This window comes from Lissotriton vulgaris, chromosome 12 (genome assembly GCF_964263255.1).
Source record: "Lissotriton vulgaris chromosome 12, aLisVul1.2, whole genome shotgun sequence".
NCBI classification, from domain to species: domain Eukaryota; kingdom Metazoa; phylum Chordata; class Amphibia; order Caudata; family Salamandridae; genus Lissotriton; species Lissotriton vulgaris.
The window spans coordinates 21,438,223-21,463,802 of NC_141700.1; the positions used below are offsets into that span (position 1 = coordinate 21,438,223).

Genomic DNA, 25,580 nt, shown 5'->3' on the forward strand with positions numbered 1-25,580 from the left:
AATAAAATACACCCATACCCTCCAAGAGCCCCAAATAAAACACCCCTCCCTCCACAAGTAAAACAAAACCACTAGATTAACATTTGAAATACATAGTACTTTCCCACCCTCTATGTTCAACTTGTGAATCTGCAAGCTCCCCATACCTATCCAGACGCTGCGCTCATGCTGTTAACCAGCATGAAACCAGCGCTTAAATTGAATGGAGCGGGCTGGCTGGATGCTTCTTATAGGCCTGTGCTTGGTCCCCACCAGCTGTCTAAGACAAGTGTGAAGCTTCAAAGTGTGTGTGTCACTTTGGCCAGCACAAGACAGCCAGCTGAAGTGACATGCACACCCTGAAGCATCCAGCCAAACACTGCTCCTGTCCTCTGCTTTCAATAAGCAGCAGAGGACACACCCCATATGTCTGTGGGGTCAGCTGGCTGCTGCAGTGCACACATTGAAAAAAAAAATGGCAATTACATATTTTCATTGTCATTTTATTTTTCTGTACGGTTAGCAACATAAACTGCAGCTGATTTTAGAAGAGGAAAGTGGGAGATTTTAAAAAACATAATCAGAAGAATGTATTTCCACTTTGACTTCAATTGAAGCAGAGGCAATTTCAGGCAGGAGAAAGCTAAAATAAAGCTATTATTTACTGCAAAAATAGAGAGTCTCCTGTCTGAATCGGGTCTATTGGCAAGAGCGCCAACTCTGATGCTGGGGGACCGGGTTTGAGTCTTGGCGGAGGCTCAACATCCTGTGATTCCGGGCAAATCACTGAAAGTCTCAGTGCCTAAAAAATTAATGTGTCTGTCTGTAATTCAACTAGTGTTCATGTAAAGCACTCTGATACATTCCGGTCGAGTTTGCACTATTTAAAACTGCAAAAAAAAGTATGTGGGCAAAAGAGGAGCATGGATGACAGCCCCTACAGCAGAGGTCTTCAAACTTTTTGATGCCGAGACCCCCTTGTAAAACATTTTTAGGCGTAAGGACCCCCTTACAACAAAAGTTTCTAGAAACTGGTAGTCCTCATCAACTTTTGACAACCATAAATGCGCCTGTTAGTCCTCATCACATCCATCCATCCATCATTCATCCACCCACACTTTCACGCATCCATCAATCCACCTTTTCATCCATACATCCATCCTTTATCCATCCGCCCTTTCATCCTTCCATCCATACATCCATCCTTTACCCATCCACCCTTCCATCCATCCACCCATCATTCATCCACCCACCTTTTCACACATTCATCCATCATTCATCCATGCAACCTTTTATCCATCCATCCTTCATCCATCCACCCTTTCATGCTTACATCCATCCTTCATCCATCCACCCTTTCATCCATAATACACCCACCCACCCACCCTTTCATCCATCCTTCCACCCATCATTCATCCCCCCAACTTTTCACACATCCATCCATGCATCATTCATCCATGCAACCTTTTATCCATCCATACATCCATCCTTCAACCATCCATCCACCCTTTCATCCATCCATCCTTCCTTCATCCTTCCACCCTTTCATCCTTCCATCCATACATCTATCCTTCATCCATCCACCCTTTCATCCTTCCATCCATACATCCAGCCTTCATCCATCTACCCTTTCATCCATCCATTCACCCATCATTCATCCACCCATATTTTCACACATCCATCCATCATTCATCCATGCAACCGTTTATCCATCCATACATCCATCCTTCATCCATCTACCCTTTCATTCATCCATCTACCATTTCATCCTTCCATCTATCCATCCTTCATCTATCCACCCTTTCATCCATCCATCCACCCTTTCATCCATCCACTCACCATTCATCCACCCACCTTTTCACACATCCATCTATCCTTTATCCTTACATCTATCCATCATCAGTCCACCCTTTCATCCATCCATCCACCCACCCATCATTAATCCACCCACCTTTTCTGTGCCTCTCTCATGGGGGAGGGGGGTCAGTATCTCTCTGCGTCTTCTTCCTTCTTCTTTCCCGCTCTTGGGAGGGCATCTCTGTGCCTCCCTGCTGGGGGTGGGGTGGGGGGTTGGAGGGGGCAGACAGGCTGTAACAACATCTCACCATGAAGAACAGACTCTCAGGCACATTTCTTCCCACAGGCGCCAGGTATGAGGGCACCTGGGACTTAAACCAATGATTTATGGGACGTGTCACATGACCCACAGCTCCAGGCGCGCACGTCCATTGAACTCAAAGGGCTACACTACAGCCTCCTCCTGCAGCCACCCCCCCAGATCGTGTATGTGAGCCCGGCTGAAACAGCTTCAGGGAAACACACACAGCCACACCCAAGTACTTCACAGGTCTTTAAAAGACCTTTTACTTCTTAATGAGGCTTTGATATCTTTCACCCCTCGGTGTGAATTAGGTCTCCGCCGTGAGCACTCTCAATCAGCCCAACGCCAGGAACTGCATGCTCTGACAGAATCTGCGACCCCCCTCCAAGGACTCCACGACCCCCCTTGGTGTCGCGCCCCACAGATTCAAGACCTCTGCCCTACAGTAAGACTGGATGGATGAAGGGGGCATATAGGGGGACCGCCAGACACTGCCTCAGAGTCCTCACCAAAGGGTCACGTCTGTGCACATAATTATGGTCAATAACTAATAATTGTATAACTCAGCCCTAACTAAAAGTGACAAGCTGACACAAAAATGTGGCTTAATTATAAGTTATATATACACTAATGGGGAGAAGCACTCAAATTGAGTATGGTATCAACTTCATAACATGCAAAATTCAGCACTTCAACCTCTTTAGTTCTTGTGCTCTAAGCTATAAGGAAGGCATATTATTATGAGGTGCTGTGGAGCGCCATTTCACTCAGGACTTCAAGGGCAAGATCACCAAGGATGGATCATTGGGGGTCATGGCCCCATCTGACGAGAATAGAATAACGTCAGCACTGTTAGTGTCAGCAGACAACTCCAGCATGCTATTCAAAGTCTTAAAGGAGATTGATGAGCCACCAGGGACACAGCTCATGAACCTCTCCCAACACTACTGTGATAGGAGTAGCACTCTACATCCAGGATAAAGTCCTTAAAAACTTTACCCAGTTCATCCCGACTGCATATGATGAACCTATCACAGAGGTAGTCAAAAGGGAAAGTGAAGACCAGTCTAAGGGAAGCGTTCCCAAGGTTCTGAGAAGTATGCCCTGTCCTCTTTCCCACAGATCACAGCTCTGCAAACCAAGGAATTCTTACTTGGCCTTAAGTCCGGAGCTCCCTCAGACACTTGTATGCCTTCCATATTCCGATTTGGCCCTGACAATAGCCAACTTCCTGTGCCAGTTCTTCAACATGACTCTCATGGGTGGCAACTACCCAGCCACCTGGAAGGAAGCAATCGTCTCACCTCTTCTTAAAAAAACAAATACTGATCCCTCAAAGTTGAACTTCCGACCTATCTCCCTTCTCCCCGCTCTGGCCAAAATCCTGGATAAATTCATCAATGATGAGCTGATGAAACACATTGAATCCCGGGAAATCCTGGACAGCTCTCAGAATGGTTTTGTGCCCGTTACAGCACCAAAACTGCCCCTGTAGTAGCCACAGACTGTATCTGCATGCAGGTTGACCAAGGCGAATCTGCAGTGTTGATTTTGCTAAACCTTTCAGCGGCATTCGATAACATCTCCCCAGCGTGCATGATCCAGCGACTGCTGAAAGCAGAAATTACAGGAAAGGCTCTGCAGCTTCTCCACTCTTTTATGACCGGAAGAACTAACATCATCAGTTGTGGTGGCTTTAGAGCAAAGGCCTTCAGCTTTCCCTGTGGGGTCCCCCAGGGATCTTCACTTAGCCCCACATTCTTTAACCACTATGTGACCCCTCTTTTGGAGTTGGTGACATCGTTTGGTTTCCAGGTGCTCTCCTACACCGATGACACCCAAATCATTGTGTCCATAACAAATGATTTGCAATTAGTTGCCCAAAAGTTTAATCAATGTATGTCCAGCATTATATGCTGGATGAAGGATAATTCTTTAAAGATCAATGCAGACAAAACCGAGGTGCTAGTCTTTGGATCACAGAATTCTATCTGGTCTAATGCCTGGTGGCCTGCAGCTTGTGGTCCCCTTCCTGTGCCAGTCAAAACTGCAAAAAATCTGGGGGTCATATTTTATGAGGGTCTGACCTTTGATGCCCAGGTTAGCCAGTCAGCCAGCACCTGTTTTTTCATCTTAAAAACCCTGAGTAAAGTACTGCCGTATATCCCATCTGAACTGCATCGGCCTAATATCATCGCTCTAGTCACTTCCTGGCTGGACTACTGCAACACTCTATACCTCAACATCAACACAGGGCCCCTGAACAAGCTTCAGGTGGTACAGAACACTGCGGCAAGGCTGATTCTTAACATCCCAAAGTATCAGTCAGCCAGGGAAAGAATTCGAACCTTGCACTGGCTCCCCACCAGGAGGCGCATTTCCTTCAAGGTCTTTAGTATGGTGTACACGGCTATGCAGAGCAATGGTTCATCACACTTAAAAAATATGTTTCAGTGATACAACCTGAAGAGGACCTTGAGATCCTCCTCACAAAAAACAGTTTCTCCCAGATTTCACATGTCCGGATGGGACGGTCGCTCCTTTTCTGAGGCATTCACCAAACTCTGGAATTCCTTGCCCCGTCCATTTCAAAGGCGGACTCTCTTCTGGTCTTTAGGAAACTTCTGAAAACCTGGTTATTTGCTTCATAGCTGGATGCTGGAACATTTTCCTCCTCCCCGTTCACTTAGTGCCTTGACACCAGTGGGTATAAGTGCGCTTTATAAATATTAGCCTATCTTATCCTGTTGGAGTGTTATTTTCACCTGGTCTCAGCTGACTACGGGCTTCACTGCTGTGTTAGCCCATTTGAGTGGAACAATGGCCTCTCTAGATCACCTGCACAATGAAGTAGATAGAATTAAAATAAAGCCAGTATCAGTGAAGGACATGCTGGAGGCAATGTGCACAAGAGCTGTTGGTGCCTTATCGAAGAGGTGTACAATACAACAGGAGTGAGAGATTGCCCTTCCTCCTCAATGCTGGTTATGCTACTGTCAGAAAGAGGAAGGAAGTAGAATAGTGTGAGAAACTCAGCTGGAAGATCTAGCTCAACACAGCTATTTGCTCTAAGGAGGCACTCCCATTAGAAGAATAGGAAACCACTAGACAGCAAGACATCCCTCTTGTTATGTTATGAGGATTTGTAAGGCACACTAATCACCTGTGAGGGCATCCTGACACTTCAGCAGCTGTGGAGGCCCCACAGAGTTATTAGAACAGCCAGGTCTTCAGCCTCTTGCGGAACTCGAGAAGTGAGAAGGAGGCTCTGATGTGTTGAGGGAGGTTGTTCCATAGTGTGGGTGCGATGTAGGAGAATTAGGGATCTGCTCTGCTTTTGTGAATGTGGGGAGTGTATGTTAGTGAGTTTGAGGCAGAGCATAGGTGTCTGGCAGTTGGTGAAAGTGTATGCGGCAGTTCAGGTATGCTAGTCCAGTTTTGTGTAAGGCTTTAAATGAAGGCCCCTGCAACCCCAGCTGTGCGGGGGTCTGAACTCCACGGGGCCCCCGCAGTACAGTAACCTGGCCTGAGAGATCCTGAGTGAGTTTGAAGTGGGGCCCCTCTGTGCACTTTGCAAGGGGGCTTCTTCAGGTTTTGTTGCACCACTGCCTGACTCACCTCAGGCCGGCTCACTGTGAGAGACAGAATGACAATGAACTGCTCCTTCTGTCACAGCAGAGGTGTCCCTGCCTCCTGGCTCCCTACAGGTGCAGCACAGACCTCAATGAGCTGCAGATGGGAAGCCATTAGCACTCGCTTTGCAGAGGACTGGGGTAGGGAGGAGGAGTGAAAAGTTAGGGGGGACTGGTTAGGCCCAGGGAGGGAGCTTTTTAGGTTATTTGAGTCTCTCTCCCCTCATAGAAGGCAGGGGGTCGGGACATAAATGAGTCTCTGTTGTTCTCCTCCTTTTCCTGCCAGAGTCCGAGCTCATACTATATAAAACTACAACAAAATGAATGATCCTGGAATGTGGGCCACTTTTTTGGGGCGTGCCTGGGCCTAATTGTGAACCCATACTGACACTGAACCTAGGCGAGACATTTGTAAAAAAAATCTCAGGAATTGAAATTCTTGTAAACTTACCTTGCGTTGGAGGAAGTTTTAAGCTGGTCAATGGTAAAGTAACATAATTTTCACCATAGAAAAACAATATTGAGTCTTCGGGCTATTTCAGGAGATTTGGCGCTCACCTTTTATACAAAATACAAGAAAAGCAATACTAATTTATTGCCACGGTCAAATGTAGAAATATTCCCAAAACGTCTTTTACTAAATGTTTTTAGGTGCAATATAGTCTTGCTTTTCCCGCAACGAGATGTAGGCGGACGAAACCCTGACGCTACAAAGCACTCAATTCCTCCCAGGCCTTCAAAACTGACCTCAAAGTTCTTCTCCTTCAAAGACACTTCCGAATGTAATTATCCTTCTACCTGTGTTTGGTACTCGTTTGTAACATGCACATGTCACTTTTCTCTTGTAAAACACTGTTTGCTACCTCTTACATTTTGTTAGCTTTAGATACTGGCACAAGTGCGACCATTGCCTACGTAACGTTTGTTCTTGTTCTTGAGTGTCTGCCATTTACTGCAGTATTATACCTCTACTTGTATTTTGTACGCTTTGGTAACCTGCACACATGTCACTTTTTCCTCCTATATTGCACCGTTTGCTACCTTTTGTATTTTGTTTGCTCACAATTGTCATTGTTGCCTCATGTAACTTAATGTTTGCTTTTGTAATTTGTTCACTTGCAATGTTCTCCTCATGTATCAGTTTTGTTCCTATTGTGAAGCGCCCTGACACCTTCGGGTAAAGTCTGCGCTATATAAAAATGCATAAATAAATACATAAATAATAAATAGTCAGTAAAGACCCTGCAGATTTTGCTTTCTATGTGTTAATATATAATGACGTATGAAAAACGTCTTAGATTCTAAAAAATTCTAAAGAATTAATGTTTTGCAATATTTAATACAGCTAACCCAGCATAACTATATATTTTTTCGTAGCTTGAATGTTTACGCTGTAGTTTTATTCGCACTCTGTGAGACTCTGCCAGGTGGAGTGTTTCTTTTCTTTCAATGGTCTGGAGCTGCTCGTTGCGGACATTGATGGGGCAGGTTATATGTCCTGCAGTTCTCCCATTCTACCCGTAGATGCCGCTGCAGAAAGAGACGGCGACGCTCTGCCTCTGTCCTCCCTGTCGTCACTGGTGGTTGCTGTGCATCTTGGGAAGTGTAGTTGAGCGTCGTATTCCAATAGCGGCGCGGGCAGGCTGTCTCACTATAATGCCCAGACTGCCCTTCGGCGCTGCCCACATGCCAAGCTCTGCTGATGCCTGTTGAGTGGGTCCTGGGTCTGCTTTTTGTGCAGTGATTATGGGGGTCTAGAGGCGGAAGGATGGCTGCCTGCGATGGGGAGATAGTGTACCAGAAGGACAGCTCCCAGGTAAGGACGGAGGCGAGGGGTGAGGGGCAGTGTGATGAGCTAGGAGGGGGTGGGGGCAGGCATCAGTCTGGAGCTGGAGGGCTCTGTCTAGGAACCACAGCTCAGTCTGGGCTGCACAGCACGTCCTCGGGATGACAGCACCACGAACACAATATCGGCTGTGTTGCACTGCACAAGCAGCAGTGTCTGCCAGCCCCAGTCACAGGAAGGGCTGAACAGGGCACCTTGTAGGTGCCAGCTCTGACTAGAGACCCAGCAGAGCCCGGGATGCACAGCACGCCTAATGCTCCACAGCACCAGCTCCCTTACACTGCACCACCCGTTGATGCAAACACTGTCTGAGTATGTGTTGCACTGAACACCCTGCTGATGTAAACACTGTTTAAGAGTATGTGTTGCACTGCACCACCTGTTGATGCTCACTCTGGCTAAGAGTAACACCCTGTTAATTCAAACACTGTCTAAGAACATGTGTTGAACTGCACCATCTGTTGATGCAAACACTGTCTGAGTATGTGTTGCACTGCACACCCTGTTAATGCAAACACTAAGAGCATATGTTGCACTGCACACCGTATTGATGCAAACACTGCCTAAGAGACACTCTAGAGTATGTGTTGCACTGCACACCCTGTTAATGCAAACACTAAGAGCATATGTTGCACTGCACACCGTATTGATGCAAACACTGCCTAAGAGACACTCTAGAGTATGTGTTGCACTGCATACCCTGTTGTTGCCAACACAAAGAGGCACTGCTGAGTACGTGTTGCACTGCACATCCTGTTGATACAAGGACTGTCTAAGAAGCACTGCAGAGTATTTCTTGCTCTGTACATCCTATATCAACACTAAGAGGCACTGCTAAGTATGTATTGATCTGCACACCCTGCTGTTGCCAACACTAAGAGGCACTGCTGAGTACGTGTTGCACTGCACACACTGTTGTTGCCAACTCTGTCTAAGAGGCACTGCTGAGTACGTGTTGCGCTGCACACTTTGTTGTTGTCAACACTGTCTTAAGAAGCACTGCAGAGTATGTGTTGCACTGCACACCCTGTTGGCAACACTGTCTAAGAAGCACAACAGAGTATGTGTTGCACTGTACACGCTGGTTTTACCAACACTATTTGAGTACGTGTTGCATTGCATACCCTGTTGTTGGCACTCTGTGTAAGAAGCACTGCAGGGGGTGTGTTGCACTGCACACCCTGTTGCCAGCACTAGGAAGCACTGCTAAGCATTTGTTGCACAGTACACCCTGGTGATAGCAACACTATTTGATTAGGTGTTTCACTGCACACCCTGTGGTTGCCAACACTGTCTAAGAGGTACTGCTGAGTATGTGTAACACTGTACACCCTGTTGTTGCCAACACTGTCTAAGAGGTACTGCTGAGTATGTGTAACACTGTACACCCTGTTGTTGCCAACACTGTCTAAGAAGTACTGCTGAGTATGTGTAACACTGCACACCCTGTGGTTGCCAACACTGTCTAAGAGGTACTGCTGAGTATGTGTAACACTGTACACCCTGTTGTTGCCAACACTGTCTAAGAATCACCAGGGTATGTGTTGCACTGCACATCTGAAGGATGCCTGCACAGCTTAAGAGTCCCTTGCACAATGCACTCTTTCAATGCCAGCATTGTCTACAGTATGCAAGGTAAGGGCAGCCCACAAGGCGGCGTCCCATAAGTGCACAGAGTGATGTCCAGTGAATGGAATAATCCGAACTTTATCAAATATGAAGGGCAGGTAATCTGTTCTCTAAAGAATTGAATTATTCAATCGTCATAAATTCGTTTTGTTCACATGTCATTAAGAAAGGAGGTCTTTTAAATGAGGCAGATAGTTGCTCCCAAATTGTTGGATCGGATACCATTTGGGCTTAAAGAAGCCCTTCACCTAAACACTCCTTCATCGGGGGAGTGTTGAACGCCAGTGTATGTGGGTTTAAGAATTTATCTTGCGGTGTCGCTAAGACGTTCTAACGGAGCGAATAATCTTATCTTGCTCGTAGATCAGTGGGTGATACCCGATCTGCACGCATCCCCCTAACGAACCTTCAAAGGAACATTCAAACTTTGCTTTTACACCAAGTGTACATGAACTACCACCGTATATCTGCATAGCATTGTCTACAGGCCTTTTCAATCCCTGTCTGTGTTCTGCTGCATTCTGTGGTATGCCAGCATTGCCCATGAGCCAAAGCACAGTTTATGTTGCCCTGAACCTCATGTAGAGACCAGCACTCAATAGGGAGCTATGTTCGAAGCACTCTCCAGTAGTACACCACAGTCCAGGGTACACCTTCTTAGGGATACAACTGTGTCTGGAAGGCGAAGCCCGGACTGGAAAGCAGGTTATTTTCTGTAGTAGCCGCCTGAGCTGGGGAAGTGCCAACTGTGGGAAGTACAGTGCATGAGTAGCTGTTAGAGAAGCACAACACAGGGTGGGAGTACCAGTCTGGCAGGCACTGCACAGTAAAACAAGACCGTTTTGTAGGAAAAGGGAAACTGATAGAAAGTCATGGTTTCTCCAGCAGACCGTAGTCTTATGCCTCCATCTTCGAAGCAGCCTACTCACTAAGGGGTTGCAGTAGTGCAAGTCTCCATCTTCCACAGAAAGGTACAGCAGGGTGGTTCGCCAGGCAGTCTTCCCTCACACATAACATGGAAGCATGAGCAACAATATTGCAAATGATTTCTAACAAAGGACTAATGTGGCATAAACAACAGCAGTGCAAGCTTCCCATACTCACATAACATGTACAGCACAGGCAGAATCAGTGCAAGCTTCCTGTACCTGCATAACTTGTACAGCACAGCAACATCAGTGCAAGCTTCCCATACTCACATAACATGCACAGCACAGGCAGAATCAGTGCAAGCTTCCCATACTCGCATAACATTTACAGCAGCGGCAGAATCAGTGCAAGGTTCCCATACTCGCATAACATGCTTAGCACAGCAGCGTCAGTGCAAGCTTCTCGTACTCGCATAACATGTACAGCTCAGCAGCATCAGAGCAAGCTTCCCACTACTTGCATAACATGTACAGCTCAGCAGCATCAGAGCAAGCTTCCCACTACTCGCATAACATGTACAGCTCAGCAGCATCAGTGCAAGCTTCTCATAACATGTACATCACAGCAGCATCAGTGCAAGCTTCTCATACCTGCATAACATGTACAGCTCAGCAGCATCAGAGCAAGCTTCCCACTACTCGCATAACATGTACAGCTCAGCAGCATCAGTGCAAGCTTCTCATAACATGTACATCACAGCAGCATCAGTGCAAGCTTCTCATACCCGCATAACATGTATAGCACAGCAGCATCAGAGCAAGCTTCCCACTACTCGCATAACATGTATAGCACAGGCAGCATCAGTGCAAGCTTCCCACTACTCGCATAACATGTACAGCACAGCAGCATCAGAGTAAGCTTCCCATACTCACATAACATGTATAGCACAGGCAACATCAGTGCAAGCTTCCCATACTTGCTTAACATGTTCAGCACAGCAGCGGCAGTGCAAGCTTCCCATACTCGCATAACATGTACAGCTCAGCAGCGGCAGTGGAAGCATCTCAGTCCCGACCACTGCCACTAGTTGCAAGTATGACACCTGTATTGCATATTTACCTGTAGTAATGCACCCCCTGGACTTGGATGTACAGTCCTGAATGACCCCTCGTTTTGGTCCAATGAAGAAGCGCCTCTCCACCAGTTTTCTCAGATGTCCGGATGGGGAATGACAATCTAGCAGGGCCCCTCTTTGGGTCTAGGGAAGAGCCCCCTTCCTGCTTCCACTGACGACTATATGCAGGCCTCCTTGACCTATGGAGACCAGAACTAAGGTCTTCTTGTACTCTGTCGGACATTGAGCCAGTCGTCGCTGATTCACACTCGACATTTGCTCTCCTCTGCATCATGATGTCTTTACCCCAAATGTCCTGTTATTCTCTCTTTGTCTAAATTGCACTTCTTATCGTTTCTCGATGCCTATCATGTCAATTTAATTTAATTTTGCTTGTCCTTAATATATTTCTGTACCCTTACCCGATATCTCCCCTGTTAATGTAATGATTGCTTATTTTTGCATTTCCCCCAACCCTACTCCGCAATCTCTTGACTTCTGTCTCTCCATTCCCAAATGAGTACTTCCACTTACTGATTTTATCCTATTACCCCCTTCTTGGCTCCCCTCACACTCCCCCTTCTATTCTCTGCTCCCCCTCTTATTTATCACATCTCCCCCCCCTTGTTCAACCCAATCCCGTGATCCCCACTCCCTTCCCCCTTCTTTGTCTCCCTTTCCTCCCCTTTTGTGTTAACTCATTCTATGGTGGCTACTCCTCTGTACTACAACCCTTTTCAATCTCAAACCTTGACAATTCTTAACTCTTGCCCCAACATTTGAGTCTGTCTTCCCACACTCTCTGAATTTTCTCTCTTCCACCCTGCCCTCTCGCCCTCCCTATCTCACACTCCACTTTTTCTTCTGCCCGCACATTCAACCATCCCAGCTGTCTTATAATGCCTCCCTCCAATCATACCATCACTCCACCGACCCTTTAATCACTAGATTTGGCACCAACTCGTGGACCATCCTTTACCCTCCCACGCTCTCTAAAAATGCCAAGAAAAACCTGAAACATAAACTCTTAATTCGTCACCATGATCCCTTTTTGTTGACTACTACCTTAGCCTTACTTCCATTGTCAAAACCAATTACATCTTCTACTCGAAGCGTCCCTCTAAATGGAAAAGTGTCTTCCTCCGCCATTTACCCATTAAGAAATCCATCAAAATCCCATATGGCCTGAAGCTATCCACCACTCCATCCCCCTCATTCGCTGGAGAAATTGCCATCTCAATCTTCAAATTAGGAAATATCCTCATTCAAGGCTCGGAAAACAACCTCTCCATTTTCGAACTCCACTTCAACCAGTCCTATATGATCTACTATCCTCACCTTCTCATTCTTCCTCAGCCGTGCAAACACACAAAGCCCTCACAACTACACTTTCCCTGACTCCAGCTCCACCTCCCACCGAATCCTTTGATATCTTTGAAATCTCCCCATCCCAGTCCTTGCCTCCCACTGCTAACACTGCACCCGCTCCTGCGCATGTCCCCTCCCCCTCTTATCTGACTCCCACCCCCTACACTCCCTCGGTCTCTCTCTCACCCATCCCCAACCACTTACCTCTTTCCCCTCTCTCCTCCTTTCCCCCACTACCCGATCCTTCTTCTCCTTTCCCCTCTTCCCTCTCCTCCTCCTCTTACCACCTCACACCCAACCCTTACCTCACCCCTCCTACCTTTCTTTCCTCCTCCTCCTCAATCCCTGTCACCCCATCCCCTCCCCTACAACTCACTGAAGCCCCTCACTCCTTCCCCACTACTGCACCACGATGTCCTCACATTCTACCAGACCTTTTTGATCCTCAACCGCAAAGACAGGATTTCCCATCTCCTCCTCCCCCCTCCTCCTCCCTTAGCACCCATCAAACCGCCGGGTTACTGGACTCTCACACAGCCATCCTACAGCAGGTCGGAATCGGGAACACCCCTCTCATTCCATCTCCTGGATTCCCCCCTCTCCCACCGCCTACCCCTCTCCCCCCCGAATAAACTGGAACAAACCCCCATCCATGTTGACCCCCTTTCCTCCTTATCCTCCCCCTTCATAACTCAATTGCTTCTTATCATCCAAATCCACCTCTCTATCTTATCATTAGAACTCTCCTCCCTCAGGAAGAACTTGATCACCCTCCGTGACACTAAATCGTCCAACCACCCCATATCCCTCGTCAACATTCCTCCCAACTTTTCTCCTCATCTCCAAGGTTGCACCTCTCCTAATGACATCCTCTACGATGGATTCCCACGTAACTGCCATCTCTCCACTTAAGGCCTCCTTCTTCCGCACTCAACTTGATCGAGCCAAGAATAGATCGAGGGAATTATTTAACATCATCAAAAAACAATCTGCTTCCGCCACCCCCAAGTTGATTGCCACTGCAGAAAATTGCGACCTTATTGCGAATTTCTTCTCTGAAAAAATTGCCAAGATCGACGCATCCTATGCTTCAAATCCCTCCCCGCAAGGTGTCTCACCCCCCCTTGTCCTCCCACCCTTGACTCCTCTATCTCCTTCGCCTCCTCCTGATCCTTTCCCCCCCTTTGATACTGCTCTTCGCCCGCTCTCTGCCGTCCCCCAAGATCCTTTCCTCCCTAGCGCACAGCCTAAAAATAATGCCTCCTGGCTTCACTTCAGCCCTGTTTCTGAGCAAGAAGTCCTCAACATCATCTTCAAGCTCAAACCCTCCTCTCATACCCTGGACCCTCTTCCTTCCAATATCGTTCCAGACCTAAAGCATATCATCACTCCTTACTAGACCTTCATCAACACATCCCTGGCCACAGGTTGTGTCCCTGTCTCCCTTCAGCTGGGCCAAATCTTACCCATCCTTAAAAATGCCACAGCCAAACCATACAACCTCAACAATCTCCGCCCCATCTCTAATCTTCCTCTTCTCTCTAAAGCTCTCCAAAAATGCGTCCTTCTCCAACTGGATAAACACATTGACTCATTCTACCTTCTTGATGTATTTCAATCAGGTTTTCGAAAGGGTTGTAGCACTGAAACTGCAAATCTCAACATTGTCGATGACATCCACCACTCCCTTGACAAGGCTGAGGCTTCCCTTCTCATCCTTCTTGACCTTTCTGCTGCCTTCGATACTGTCAACCACTCTACTCTATTCAATACCCTCAAAGATCGCTTTGCCCTCAAAGGTCCCTTTCTCAAATGGTTCACCTTCTTCTTCCAGCACAGATCCCAACAAATCAAAATCAGCAGTTGCCTCTCTAAACCTACACCTGTCTCCCTTGGTGTACCACAGGGGTCTATTCTCCCTCCCTCTCTTTTTAACCTCTTCATGGAGCCCCTCCCCCTCATTCTAAAAAATGCAGGTATCAACTACCACCTCTATGCTGATGACACCCAACTTTACTGTAAAATTAAATTCCACGCTGACATTCTGCACCACAATGACACCCTGACTAAGATCTAACAATGGTTCCATCACAACCACCTGAAACTCAACCCTAAAAAAACTGAAATCATCCTCTTTGCCCCTAAAAATAACGGGCTCCCCATGCAGCTCTGGCTCTCTGACCGTAACGCTCTCAACTGCTCCCTTTCCATCTCTAACTCAGTCAAATCTCTCGGTATTAACATTGACCAAAACATCAGTCTTTCCCCTCACATAAAACGTGCTGCCAAAGGAGCACTCTTCTCACTTCTTCACCTCAAAAAAATCAAACCCTTCATCCCTGCTGATGACTTTAAATCTGTTGTGCAATCATTAGTTCTCTCCAGACTCGACTACGGTAACTCTTTACTCCTAGGTACTCCTAAAGTCCATCTAGCCCCAATCAAATCAGTTTTGAACCTTGCGGCCAGGCTTATCACGGGTTCTAAGAGGCGGGATCACATCTCGCCCTTCCTCAAAGATCTCCAATGGCTTCCCCTGTATGGCAGATCCATCTACAAAAACGCCTTGCACTCTCAAACCCCACTGTATCTCTCCCAAAAACTTCACAAAGCCGGCTGCCCCAGAGAATTGAGACTCTCCAATGCCCTCATCCTGGTCCCTCCCTTGGTTAAAAAATAATCTACTCAAGCTCGCTCTTTCTCCTGTGACTCTCCCAACATTTGGAACTCTCTTCCCAAAGATCTACGTTGCAACCCCTCATACTTCAGCTTCAAAAAAGATCTTAAACAACACCTTCTCCTCAAATACTGGGGTCCTTAATCCTGTTTCCCTCCCAGGTGTCTCCTAACCTCCCCCGTATTTTTCCTTTTTGCCCCTCTGCTTCTCACCTGCCCCGCCAACCCCGCTTTGCTTCCCACATCTTCCTCCTTATCACTTCTTCCCACCTCATTCCCCTAACTGCTCTCTTCTCTCCTTACTTCCTCCATACCCCCTCCTCACGCCTATTCCCTCCCCTTTCTACTCTAACCTTTCCCACTTACTACTTCATCCAAATCGCCCTGACTGGTTCTTAATGTTACTTCCTATTCCGTTGACTTATATTTATTTTTCATCTACTTTTTGTTCTCATAACCTGCCTCTCCTTATGTCTGAGCTGTCAATTACTTTTGCCTGTAAAGCGCTCTGATACCCTTGGGTCCTGCCAGCGCTATATAAAACTGTTTAAATAAATAAATAAATAAACAGCATCAGAGCAAGATTCCCAATACTCTCATAACATGTATAGCACAGGTAGCATTCGTGCAAGCTTCCCATACTCGCATACATGTACAGCACAGGCAAAATCCGAGCAAGCTTCCCTTACTTGCATAACATGTATAGCACAGGCAGCATCAGTGCAAGCTTTGAATACTCGTATAACAGGTACAGCACAGGCAGCATCAGTGCAAGCTTTGAATACTCGTATAACAGGTACAGCACAGGCAGCATCAGTACAAGTTTCCCATACTCGCATACATGTACAGCACAGGCAAAATCCGAGCAAGCTTCCCTTACTCGCATAACATGTACAGCACAGGTAACATCAGAGCAAGCTTCCTATACTCACATAACATGTACAATAAAGCAGTATCAGTGCAAGATTCCCATACTCGATTAAAATGTATAGCACAGCAGCATGAGTGCAAGCTTCCCATTCTCGCATAACTTGTACAGCAGCATCTGCGCAAGCTTCTCATACTTGCATAACAGGTACAGCTCAGCAGCATCAGAGCAAGCTTCCCACTACTCGCATAACTTGTACTGCACAGGCGGCATCAGTGCAAGCTTCCCATACTGGCATTACATGTGCAGCACAGCTGCATCAGTGCAAGCTTCCCATACTGGCATTACATGTGCAGCACAGCTGCATCAGTGCAAGCTTCCCATACTGGCATTACATGTGCAGCACAGCTGCATCAGTGCAAGCTTCCCATTCTCGCATAACATGTACAGCACAGCAGCATCAGTACAAGCTTCCCTTGCACATAGATCTGGGGCAGCACGGGCAACAACAGTACAAGGTCCTTCACAGAAAGAACAGGTATAGCATGTACAGAAGCAGTGCACGATTCACTCACACACAGTATAGGGATAGCACAGACAGTGGCAGTGCAAGCTTCTCTCAAACATATAACCGGTAGAGCAGAGGCAATAGCAGTATCTGATTCCCTCACAGATAATACAGACTCGACAGCAGTGCACCATGTTTCCCTAACATACAGCAGCAGTGTACCCTAACAAACAGAATAGATATTGATCACGCAGCAGCATTACAAGCTTCCCCCGCACACAGAATAGATACTGACCAGGCAGAAAGAGGACTAGCTTCCCTCACACACAGAACAGGTACTGGTCAGGCAGAAAGTACACGCTTCCTTCGCACACACAACAGGTACGGCACACAAATGTGTGGTGCAAAATTCCTTCATGCACATAACAGGTGCAGCACAGGAAGGAGCACTGCAAGCTTCACTGACATACATAGCTTGTATGGTGCAGGCTGCAACAAAAGAAGGTTTTCAAGTACATAATATACATAGATCTAGCAGTTCAAGGTTTCCACTCTCCGTGAGAGCAGGCACGTCACAGAAAGCAGCAGTGCAATCCTCTCTCTCTCTCTCTTACACACAAGCAATAAGTAACAGCTCAAATAGCAGTAGTATGTCACATGTCAGGAGCACCCACGAAAGGCCAGCCGTGCAGGGGCAAATAGAGTCCTATGTCATTCCTGTATCGGAAAATGCCATAGAGTTGGGGCAGAGTCCCGTGCACTCTTATATATCTGAGTAACTCTGGTCCAGCAGTGTTGCATCACATGATGAAAATGAAGTAGTCTTAAAAACTCATAACCTGTGTATTTGTGAAAAATGTATATTGCCCCCATGGTCCGCTGGACTTTTAGGCAGATAGTTGATGTGTTCTGTTACTCATGTCAGAAGCATTAATTTTATTAACTTTGGAAGGATGAAAGGCTAAGTGGACCCGCCGGAAGTTGAACCTATGATCATTGGTTCAAACTGAGCTGTGCAGTGACTGTATTAGTCCACTGAGCCCCCACCCTCAGCTTAATGCAATTATTTTGACAAATTAAAACTACATTATCTAAGATGTAATGCAACTTTTTATATTGGTTGTGATGTCTGTCGATGTAAATGATCATGTTATTGATCGAATACACAAATAAATAAAAGCGACATACAATATGTGTATTGCTTTTGCTTTAACAAAAGGAATTCGACTGGCGGACTGGTTGGCCTTATAACTTTGTAAACTTACCCATCCTGCAAATCTAGTTCTAACTGGTGCTGCTAGTTGTCGCTCCCTAGAGTGTCTAAACCCTGCACCTAACACCAGCAAACCGGGACGTGCTCTAGAGTACCCCGCCTGCTGTGCTGGGCTCTGACTTTTAATCATTTGTTAATTTGGAGCTGGCAAGCTGCAGATATTTTGCCCACAGTAGTAACCAGAGATACCGGACACTGTTGTGCTTTAGACATGGCCCTCGCACACGCGTCCAAGACTTGCCACAGGCAGAAACATAATAACCAGGGCCACCGGCAAGATGCAATTGTGGAGCTGCTGCGATTTTCACCTAACCATAAATGTGCTCCACTCCCCACTTGTTCCATCATCTGCTGAGTACTCTACACATTTCACCCAAAAATAGTTTCTTGCTTTAACAGTTCAAAAGTTACTAAATATGCAAGGTTACATTTTGCAGCGCAGCGGAAGGCCCTTTGCAAAGCTGGACTGTCACGTTTATATTGCTTATTCCTATATTTGGGTGTTAAACTGGTACTTATGAGTTGCATTTAATGCCCAGACAGTATTACCAAGTTTAAAAATGATGAAATAATGAAGTAATACTATTATAAAATGTTCTACATTATGCTGCATAATTTACTCAACCTTGCTGCATAATTTGGCCATCTCTTGCCGCATAATCCCAGTGGCCCTGGACACAATGCATCAGTACACACAAGCAGGACCCCAGCACCGGTTGACTGTGCTGTCCTTCACTTCAGGCTAAGTGTATGTATGTACACACTTGTTTTCTTTGCCTTTCTTTTGTTCTGAGGCACATGTTCCCTTTCTTTCTTTGCAGAGTGAAGACATCGACGAATGGGACGATGCAGCCCTCATCAAATCTTACGAGAAGGCTGTGCAGTCCTTTCAGGTACTTCGGCCAGAGGTATCTTCCCAGGACAAGCATGCTTCAGAGAGGGCAGCTCTGGGTGCCCTCTTACAATGCCTGCTTTTCTCCTTTCCTCATCCCACCACCAGCATGGGAGGACCGGGCGCTCTGTGCCTTTAACATAGAGGTGGGGTTATCCCTGCAGCAGCATGCAACGCCAGGGGTCACCCCACCTCTTGCAACCGAGATGGGATCACTATAGTGGTTTCATAGGCGGTGGGGTTATTCCTTCTGTTCTACCGAAATCAAGGGGGTCACTGTACTTCCTCTTCAGCAGGAGAGTTCCTTGTTCTTTTATTGAAGGGGGTGTGGTTGTTCTCTACTGTAGTACAGGAGACAAGAGAACCTCTGTATCCCAGGTAGGGCTAGTACTAGTATGAGGTCAGGATAGCATGAGAGGCAAGGGTCAGTCCTGCAGCACGAGACAACTGAGCCACTGGGGCACCATTTTAGGCGCTGTGGATATTCCTCTTACAACACTGATGGGGAAGGGGCCTCTCCGCCTTCAATACAGGAGGTGCGGTCACTCTCCATTGATGGGGAGTTAATATCTCTTCTGCCGCGAGAGGGAAGTGAGGGTCACTACCTCCAACACGAGAAGTGGAGGCTCCCTGTGGCACTATTGAAGGAGTTATCCCTCTAGCCTTCTGCCTCCAGTATAGTAGGTGTGTCACCAGGACACTTGTCGCGTGTGGGGTTAGTCTCCCTTTAGCACAGTCTGCTGCTGCATTCCTCCTTTAACTCTGGTGGTAAGGTCACTTACTGTCTCGTGCAGGAGACTGGACCATTCCACCACCAGCATATGTGGCTGGGTACACATTCTCACTTGTGTGTTTATTTTTCTACCTTTGATCTTTTACTTCAACACGCCTTGTAATCTCTGTTGATGACAGGGTTAACAGCGACGCCCTCAAACACATTCTTATAATCAATGAGTGTCATGGCACTTCCAAGTGCTGCTCTTTGTGAGGCAAATCCCAGTACTTAGACGCAGAATTCTCAAAGTGTTATGTATTATTTTTAAATGTCTGTTCTTCTTAAGAATCTCAATCTCTGTACATTTTGGCGGGGAGCTGAAGCCTGTCCCTCCTTTTAATCTTTCTGTTATTTCGAGGTATGGACCTAGTTCACTGATAGAGCAATCATTTCAGTACCTCAATTTGCGAAGTCAAAAATTGAACTTAGTAACTGGGTGTGAGGGCATGAGCGCCCAAATTTGCCAATGATTAATGAAAAACAATGTAGTGCCACATCCTCCTCCCAACCTCCCTCATACTGCTTGTTTGATCTTGGGACCAGGGGGAAGCATGCCCTATGTTGTGCTATATACTGATGATTTCATTGGAGACGGGATCACGCATCGCTTGCATGGCATGTCTTTTTTTCTGCAGTATTGGGGGCTTTTCGAATACTCTTCATAGAAGTGGAATGGCCTTGTTGCCTGCGGTGCTTGGCTTGCCACATTTTATAGTGTTTTTAAATTCTTTATTGTTGAGACTGAACTGTTTCTTCTTTCAGTGCATCTCTTACTGATTTTGAATAATTGATTAAATCCTCCCTTAATATTGGTCTTTCACTGCACAGCTTGGTTTTTGTGTCTCAAGACTTGACCTCGTGTATAAATCACAATTCTATAGAGATCACTTGGTCACTCGTGAAAGCGGCGTCTGAGCTTTTATGGTGCATAATTACAACTGAGAAAGTGTGTTGATCTCTCCAGAACAGCAGATGGGTGTGTATACTACATATTTGGGTGTAGTTCACACTTCTCTAAATTTGATGCTTTGTCACTCACAGCGCTGACGAATTAGCACCCCTGAAAAACCATCACACCAAACAAGACAGCAAAAAGGCCCCCTGGTTCAACGATGACCTTAAGAAATCCAAGAAGCTATGCCGTACTCTCGAGAAAACATGGAGAAAAAACCCAACCACCGACAATATGACCACTTTCAAGGCAGCCACCCGCAAACACCACCAGATGATTCGATCCACCAAGAAATCAGCATTCAAGAATCGACTCGACAACAACGCCCATAACAGCAAGGAACTACTCAACATCGTCAAAGAATTCACCAACCCCACCGCAGCCTCAAACGATATCACTCCCTCCCAAGACCTCTGCGATTCGTTATCCTCCTTCTTCTACAACAAAATTGCCGACATACATAACAGCTTCGAAAACAGTTCCAACGAACAATCCTCTCCACCCCTCTCAGAACCTAAATCGCCCCATAACAATCTCAGCGCCTGGAACCCAATCACCACCGAAGACACCATCCGCCTTATGAATTCCATCCACTCTGGCTCACCAACCGACCCCTGTCCTCACCACATCTTCAACAAAGCAGACTCCATCATCGCACCCTATCTCCGTAATGTCATCAACAGCTCCTTCAACTCTGCTACCTTCCCTGAAAGCTGGAAACACGCCGAAGTCAGCGCCCTCCTGAAGAAACCCACAGCAGACCCCTCTGAACTCAAAAACTACCGCCCCATATCCCTCCTCCCATTCCCGGCCAAAGTCATTGAGAAAGCCGTCAATAGCCAACTCGCCGCCTTCCTCGAATCCAACAACTCCCTCGACCCCTCACAATCCGGCTTCCGAGCCAAACACAGCACCGAAACCGCCCTCATCGCAGCAACAGACGACATCCGAACACTTCTGGACAACGGAGAAACAGTGGCCCTCATTCTACTCGACCTCTCCGCCGCCTTCGACACAGTCTGCCATAGCACCCTCATACAACGCCTCAGCAACATTGGCATAAAAGGAAAAGCCTTGGACTGGATCATCTCGTTCCTAGCCGGGAGAACTCAGAGAGTCCGACTTCCCCCATTCAAATCAGAGAACACCGAAGTCATCTGCGGTGTACCACAAGGATCATCACTCAGTCCCACCCTCTTCAACGTTTACATGAGTCCACTCGCTTCCATCGCGCGACAACACAACCGTAACATCATCTCCTATGCTGATGACACCCAGCTGATCCTTTCCCTCACCAAAGACCCCAACACCGCCAAAACCAATCTTCACGAAGGCATGAAAGAAGTAGCCGTATGGATGAAAAACAGCCGCCTAAAACTCAACTCAGACAAAACGGAAGTGCTCATCCTAGGATCATCCCCCTCTGCCTGGGACAACTCATGGTGGCTCTGCTCCCATACCCACAGACCACACACGTAACCTTGCTTCATCCTAGACTCCTCCCTCTCGATGACCAGAGAAGTCAACGCCGTCTCATCCTCTTGCTTCAACGTACTTCGTATGCTCAAAAAAATCTTCCACTGGATCCCCGCCGAGACAAGAAAGACTGTCACCCACGCACTAGTTACGAGTCGACTAGACTACGGAAACACCCTCTACGCCGGAATCACAGCCAAATTACAAAAAAAAACTCCAACGCATCCAAAACGCATCAGCGAGACTCATTCTGGACATCCCTCTCCAAGATCACATTACCGGCCACCTGAAAGACCTCCACTGGCTTCCCGTCAACTAGAGAATAACATTCCGGCTCCTCACCCACGCACACAAGGCCCTTTACAAACTAGGACCCGAATGCCTCAACACACGACTGTCCTTCTACACACCCACCCGCCAACTAAGATCCTCCAATCAAGGCCTCGCCGCAGTTCCGCGTATCCAAAGATCCACCATGGGAGGTAGATCCTTCTCCTATTCTCCTACTTGGCGGCCAAGACCTGGAATTCACTCCCCACTCACCTCCGCCTTACACAGAACCACATCTCCTTCAGAAAAGAACTCAAAACCTGGCTATTCGACAAATAATGATCCCCTTCCCCAAGCGCCTTGAGACCCTCTGGGTGAGTAGCGCGCTATATAAATTATTGAACTTGGAGGATGAAGGGTAAAAAGTCTGTCTTTTCCACTACAAATGGACTGGAAATCCTACTTGTGCCCTGCCTCTAAACACTAGGGCGCTATTCAGCAGTCAGTATTCTGATCTGAAAGTGTTTATTGCCATGTCAGTGCGCCTCACTTAAAACCTAATAGACCACAGTCGGGCGTGTTTATAGGTGTGTTTTTAGGACTATTTAAGTCTCTTATACTCTGCGACTATTTGGCAGAAACCTCAACCTTCCTGCAGTGTTCAGACAGGAAGTAAGTGATTCTGTTACAGCCACTACCTTTAGGACACAGAGGAGGCGAGCAAGGCATATGTGGAAGAACTTGGATCATTTGTCCTGGTCAGGGTTGAATGTAAAGTGAGAAAGGGACTGAGCATTATTGAAGCAACAATGGGACAACCATGATGTGTACTCTCCCTCTGCTGTACAGCACCTGGGTAGGAGGAATTCCAATCTGAAGGGAAGTGATCGAAAGAAGAAGCTCTTTGTTTCGTGCTACCGTAGACTACGACCGAAGAAGAGGGATTATTGTGGAGGGATCAATAGCTGACACTCGAAGGAAGATCCTCTGTTGCCTGTGCTGTTGTACACAGTGAGAAAGTAAGAAGAATTATTGTGGGAGGATGGAAAGATGATACTCAAAGGAAGGTGCTCCGCATTCCTGAGTTCTACTCTACTCTGCGAGTGAGGAAGAGTGATTGCTGTGGAAGGAAGGATGGATGGATGGATGATACCTGTTGGACACTATGGGAAGAGGGATTATCGTCGAAAGATGCATAGAAATCATCAATGGAGTGCGCTGTACAGAGCAAGTGAGAAAGAGAGTATCAGGAAATGAGTTAACTTGGAAAGATCGATTTTCAAACCTAAAATGAATCCAAATGCAATCTTCGCCTTTCCTCTTGGTTGTTTTTCTTATTGTTAGCCTGGAGTCGAGGGTGGAGGGAATGGGTGGTCCGAAAGGAAGGCAAGGTATTTCTTACTGAATGATCACCTCCAGTAGTACTTTGTTCACAGATCCATATCGGTAAGAAACTAACAGATGAGGGAAAGCGGCCTTTTGTATATTGAAAATCCTTCCACTGACGTACAATGGAGCAAATCTCCACTATTGTTGGACTTTGGATGAGTGAGATATACTATTCCCACTCCAACCTCACCTAGTTTAGGGACAATGCTGGGCTTTGGACGGGTCAAATTCACTGTTCTCTCTCCAACGTAAGCAGGTTTGTTATTCCCTCTATTCATTTTTTTAATGCAAATATAGAAAATTGTAAAAACATTTGCACATATTGAAAATAAAAATGTATTCAATCAGGTTGTCAAAATTATTAATATTTAAAATAAATACACTTCCATCTCTACTACCCAAAATATAAACCCCAACAAACAAATGAAATGAATAAACCCGTATAAAAATTAAACCGTATTAATATTAAAATAATGATTAAATAAAACAATTACAATTGAAACAATACATATAAAACTCACACAATGTCATAATTAAATGACCAATTAATTGAAAATCACAGACAATTAAAATATGTAAATTTACGTATTTGCCAATTCAAATGATACAAAATTAATTATTAATTAAAAACAATAATTTACATTTTGAATAGCTTCTCACCCAATCTCCCTACAAACTGAACAATCACCTACTAAATTAAACCTTGCTAAATACATTTGACAAAAAATACATTTCATATGAAAAATTAAACAAATACTACTATAATAATGCCTTGTGATAGAATAGCTAATATGTATCTCTAATAAAACACAAATTTTCTGTAGCCGTTTTAAAACATTATATTCAACGATATTGAAAATCGTTATATGTCTAAAAAACATATTCTTTTTTTTTTTTTTAATTATATTTTATTTTAGATTTCAAAAGAAAGCACACATTACAGAACAATGCAAATACCAAATATTGCCTCCTACATATGTTCGCCCAAATATTGCCGGGAGCTTTAAATCAACTACACTTTAGCATCATATTATAACATTTCTGAGAAACACAATCATGAAAAATAAAGAAAAACCCCAGCTAAAAAGAAAAGACAAATTAGTAAATTGGCAAAATGGATCATCCTATTCCTGTTCTCCACTTCTCCAAAAAACATATTCTTAACTTCTATATTGTTTCCCACAATATTTTTGAGTAGACAATCTTTTTGACTTTTTTTATTACAATATTTTTTCCACTATATTTTGGTAATTCACTGTGTAGAGGGGAAGCCTTAACAAGTCTCCTTCTCCTGGCCCTGACATGAGTTAAAGGCACAGACGTGGCCTGCTGAGGGGAGCTCCTGCATCCTGGCTAGCTCGACTATGGAGTTATTTAGAACCCAGTGTCTAAAATTGCAGACCCAAAAACACAAGTACAAATAACATTTGTGCCGCGTGTCCCCTGTATTTTTGCACCTAATGTAGACTTCTGGGCAAAATAAATAAATAAAACTTCTTTGATTCATTGTTGCGCCCACATTTCGACCCTTTTGTACTTTTTATGTCAAATTCCAAATAAATGATGTTGGCAAGTGTTTGGGCAGAGTGGAAATGAGCACAATTTGTGTTTGGTTCCTGTTTGGTAATAGTGCTACAATGGGCACTGGTGCGGTTTGCATTCTTCTATTATTCTTCACCGGGAGGCCTCTTTGAACCAACCAGTCGGACAAAAAGCTGGGGAAGGGAGAGTAATTTTATTTTTGGGACCATGGTTTGAGTTTTCCTATTTGATGTAATAATGCTTTGAATTACAGATTTTCTGGTTTTAGTTTAGTTGGTATGTATAATGTAATGCTGATTGCTTAAGGTAGAATTTTGTATTTGTTATAAAGCATGTTTCTTTTATTGTATTGGTGTATTTCTGTGGACCTCCGTTGGAGTTCCGTAACAAATAAACAAATTGAATTGAATTGCTTTGAAT

General features: G+C 45.7%; 1 protein-coding gene across 4 annotated transcripts in view; it reads left to right on the top strand.

Moving 5' to 3' along the window:
* The first annotated feature begins 7,372 nt into the window (after positions 1–7,372).
* LOC147673089 (uncharacterized) overlaps positions 7,373–25,580 on the top strand; it is a 45,607-nt gene continuing 27,399 nt past the window's right edge. For 2 of the 4 annotated variants that reach the window (XM_086946787.1, XM_086946789.1), the window contains exons 1-2: positions 7,373–7,528; positions 18,686–18,772. In XM_086946787.1, coding sequence (XP_086802913.1) covers positions 7,481–7,528; positions 18,686–18,772 — 135 coding nt within the window. In that variant the 5' untranslated portion in view covers positions 7,373–7,480. The remainder of the gene's footprint in view (positions 7,529–18,685; positions 18,773–25,580) is intronic. The other 2 variants (XM_086946788.1, XM_086946790.1) reach the window with 1 other exon arrangement.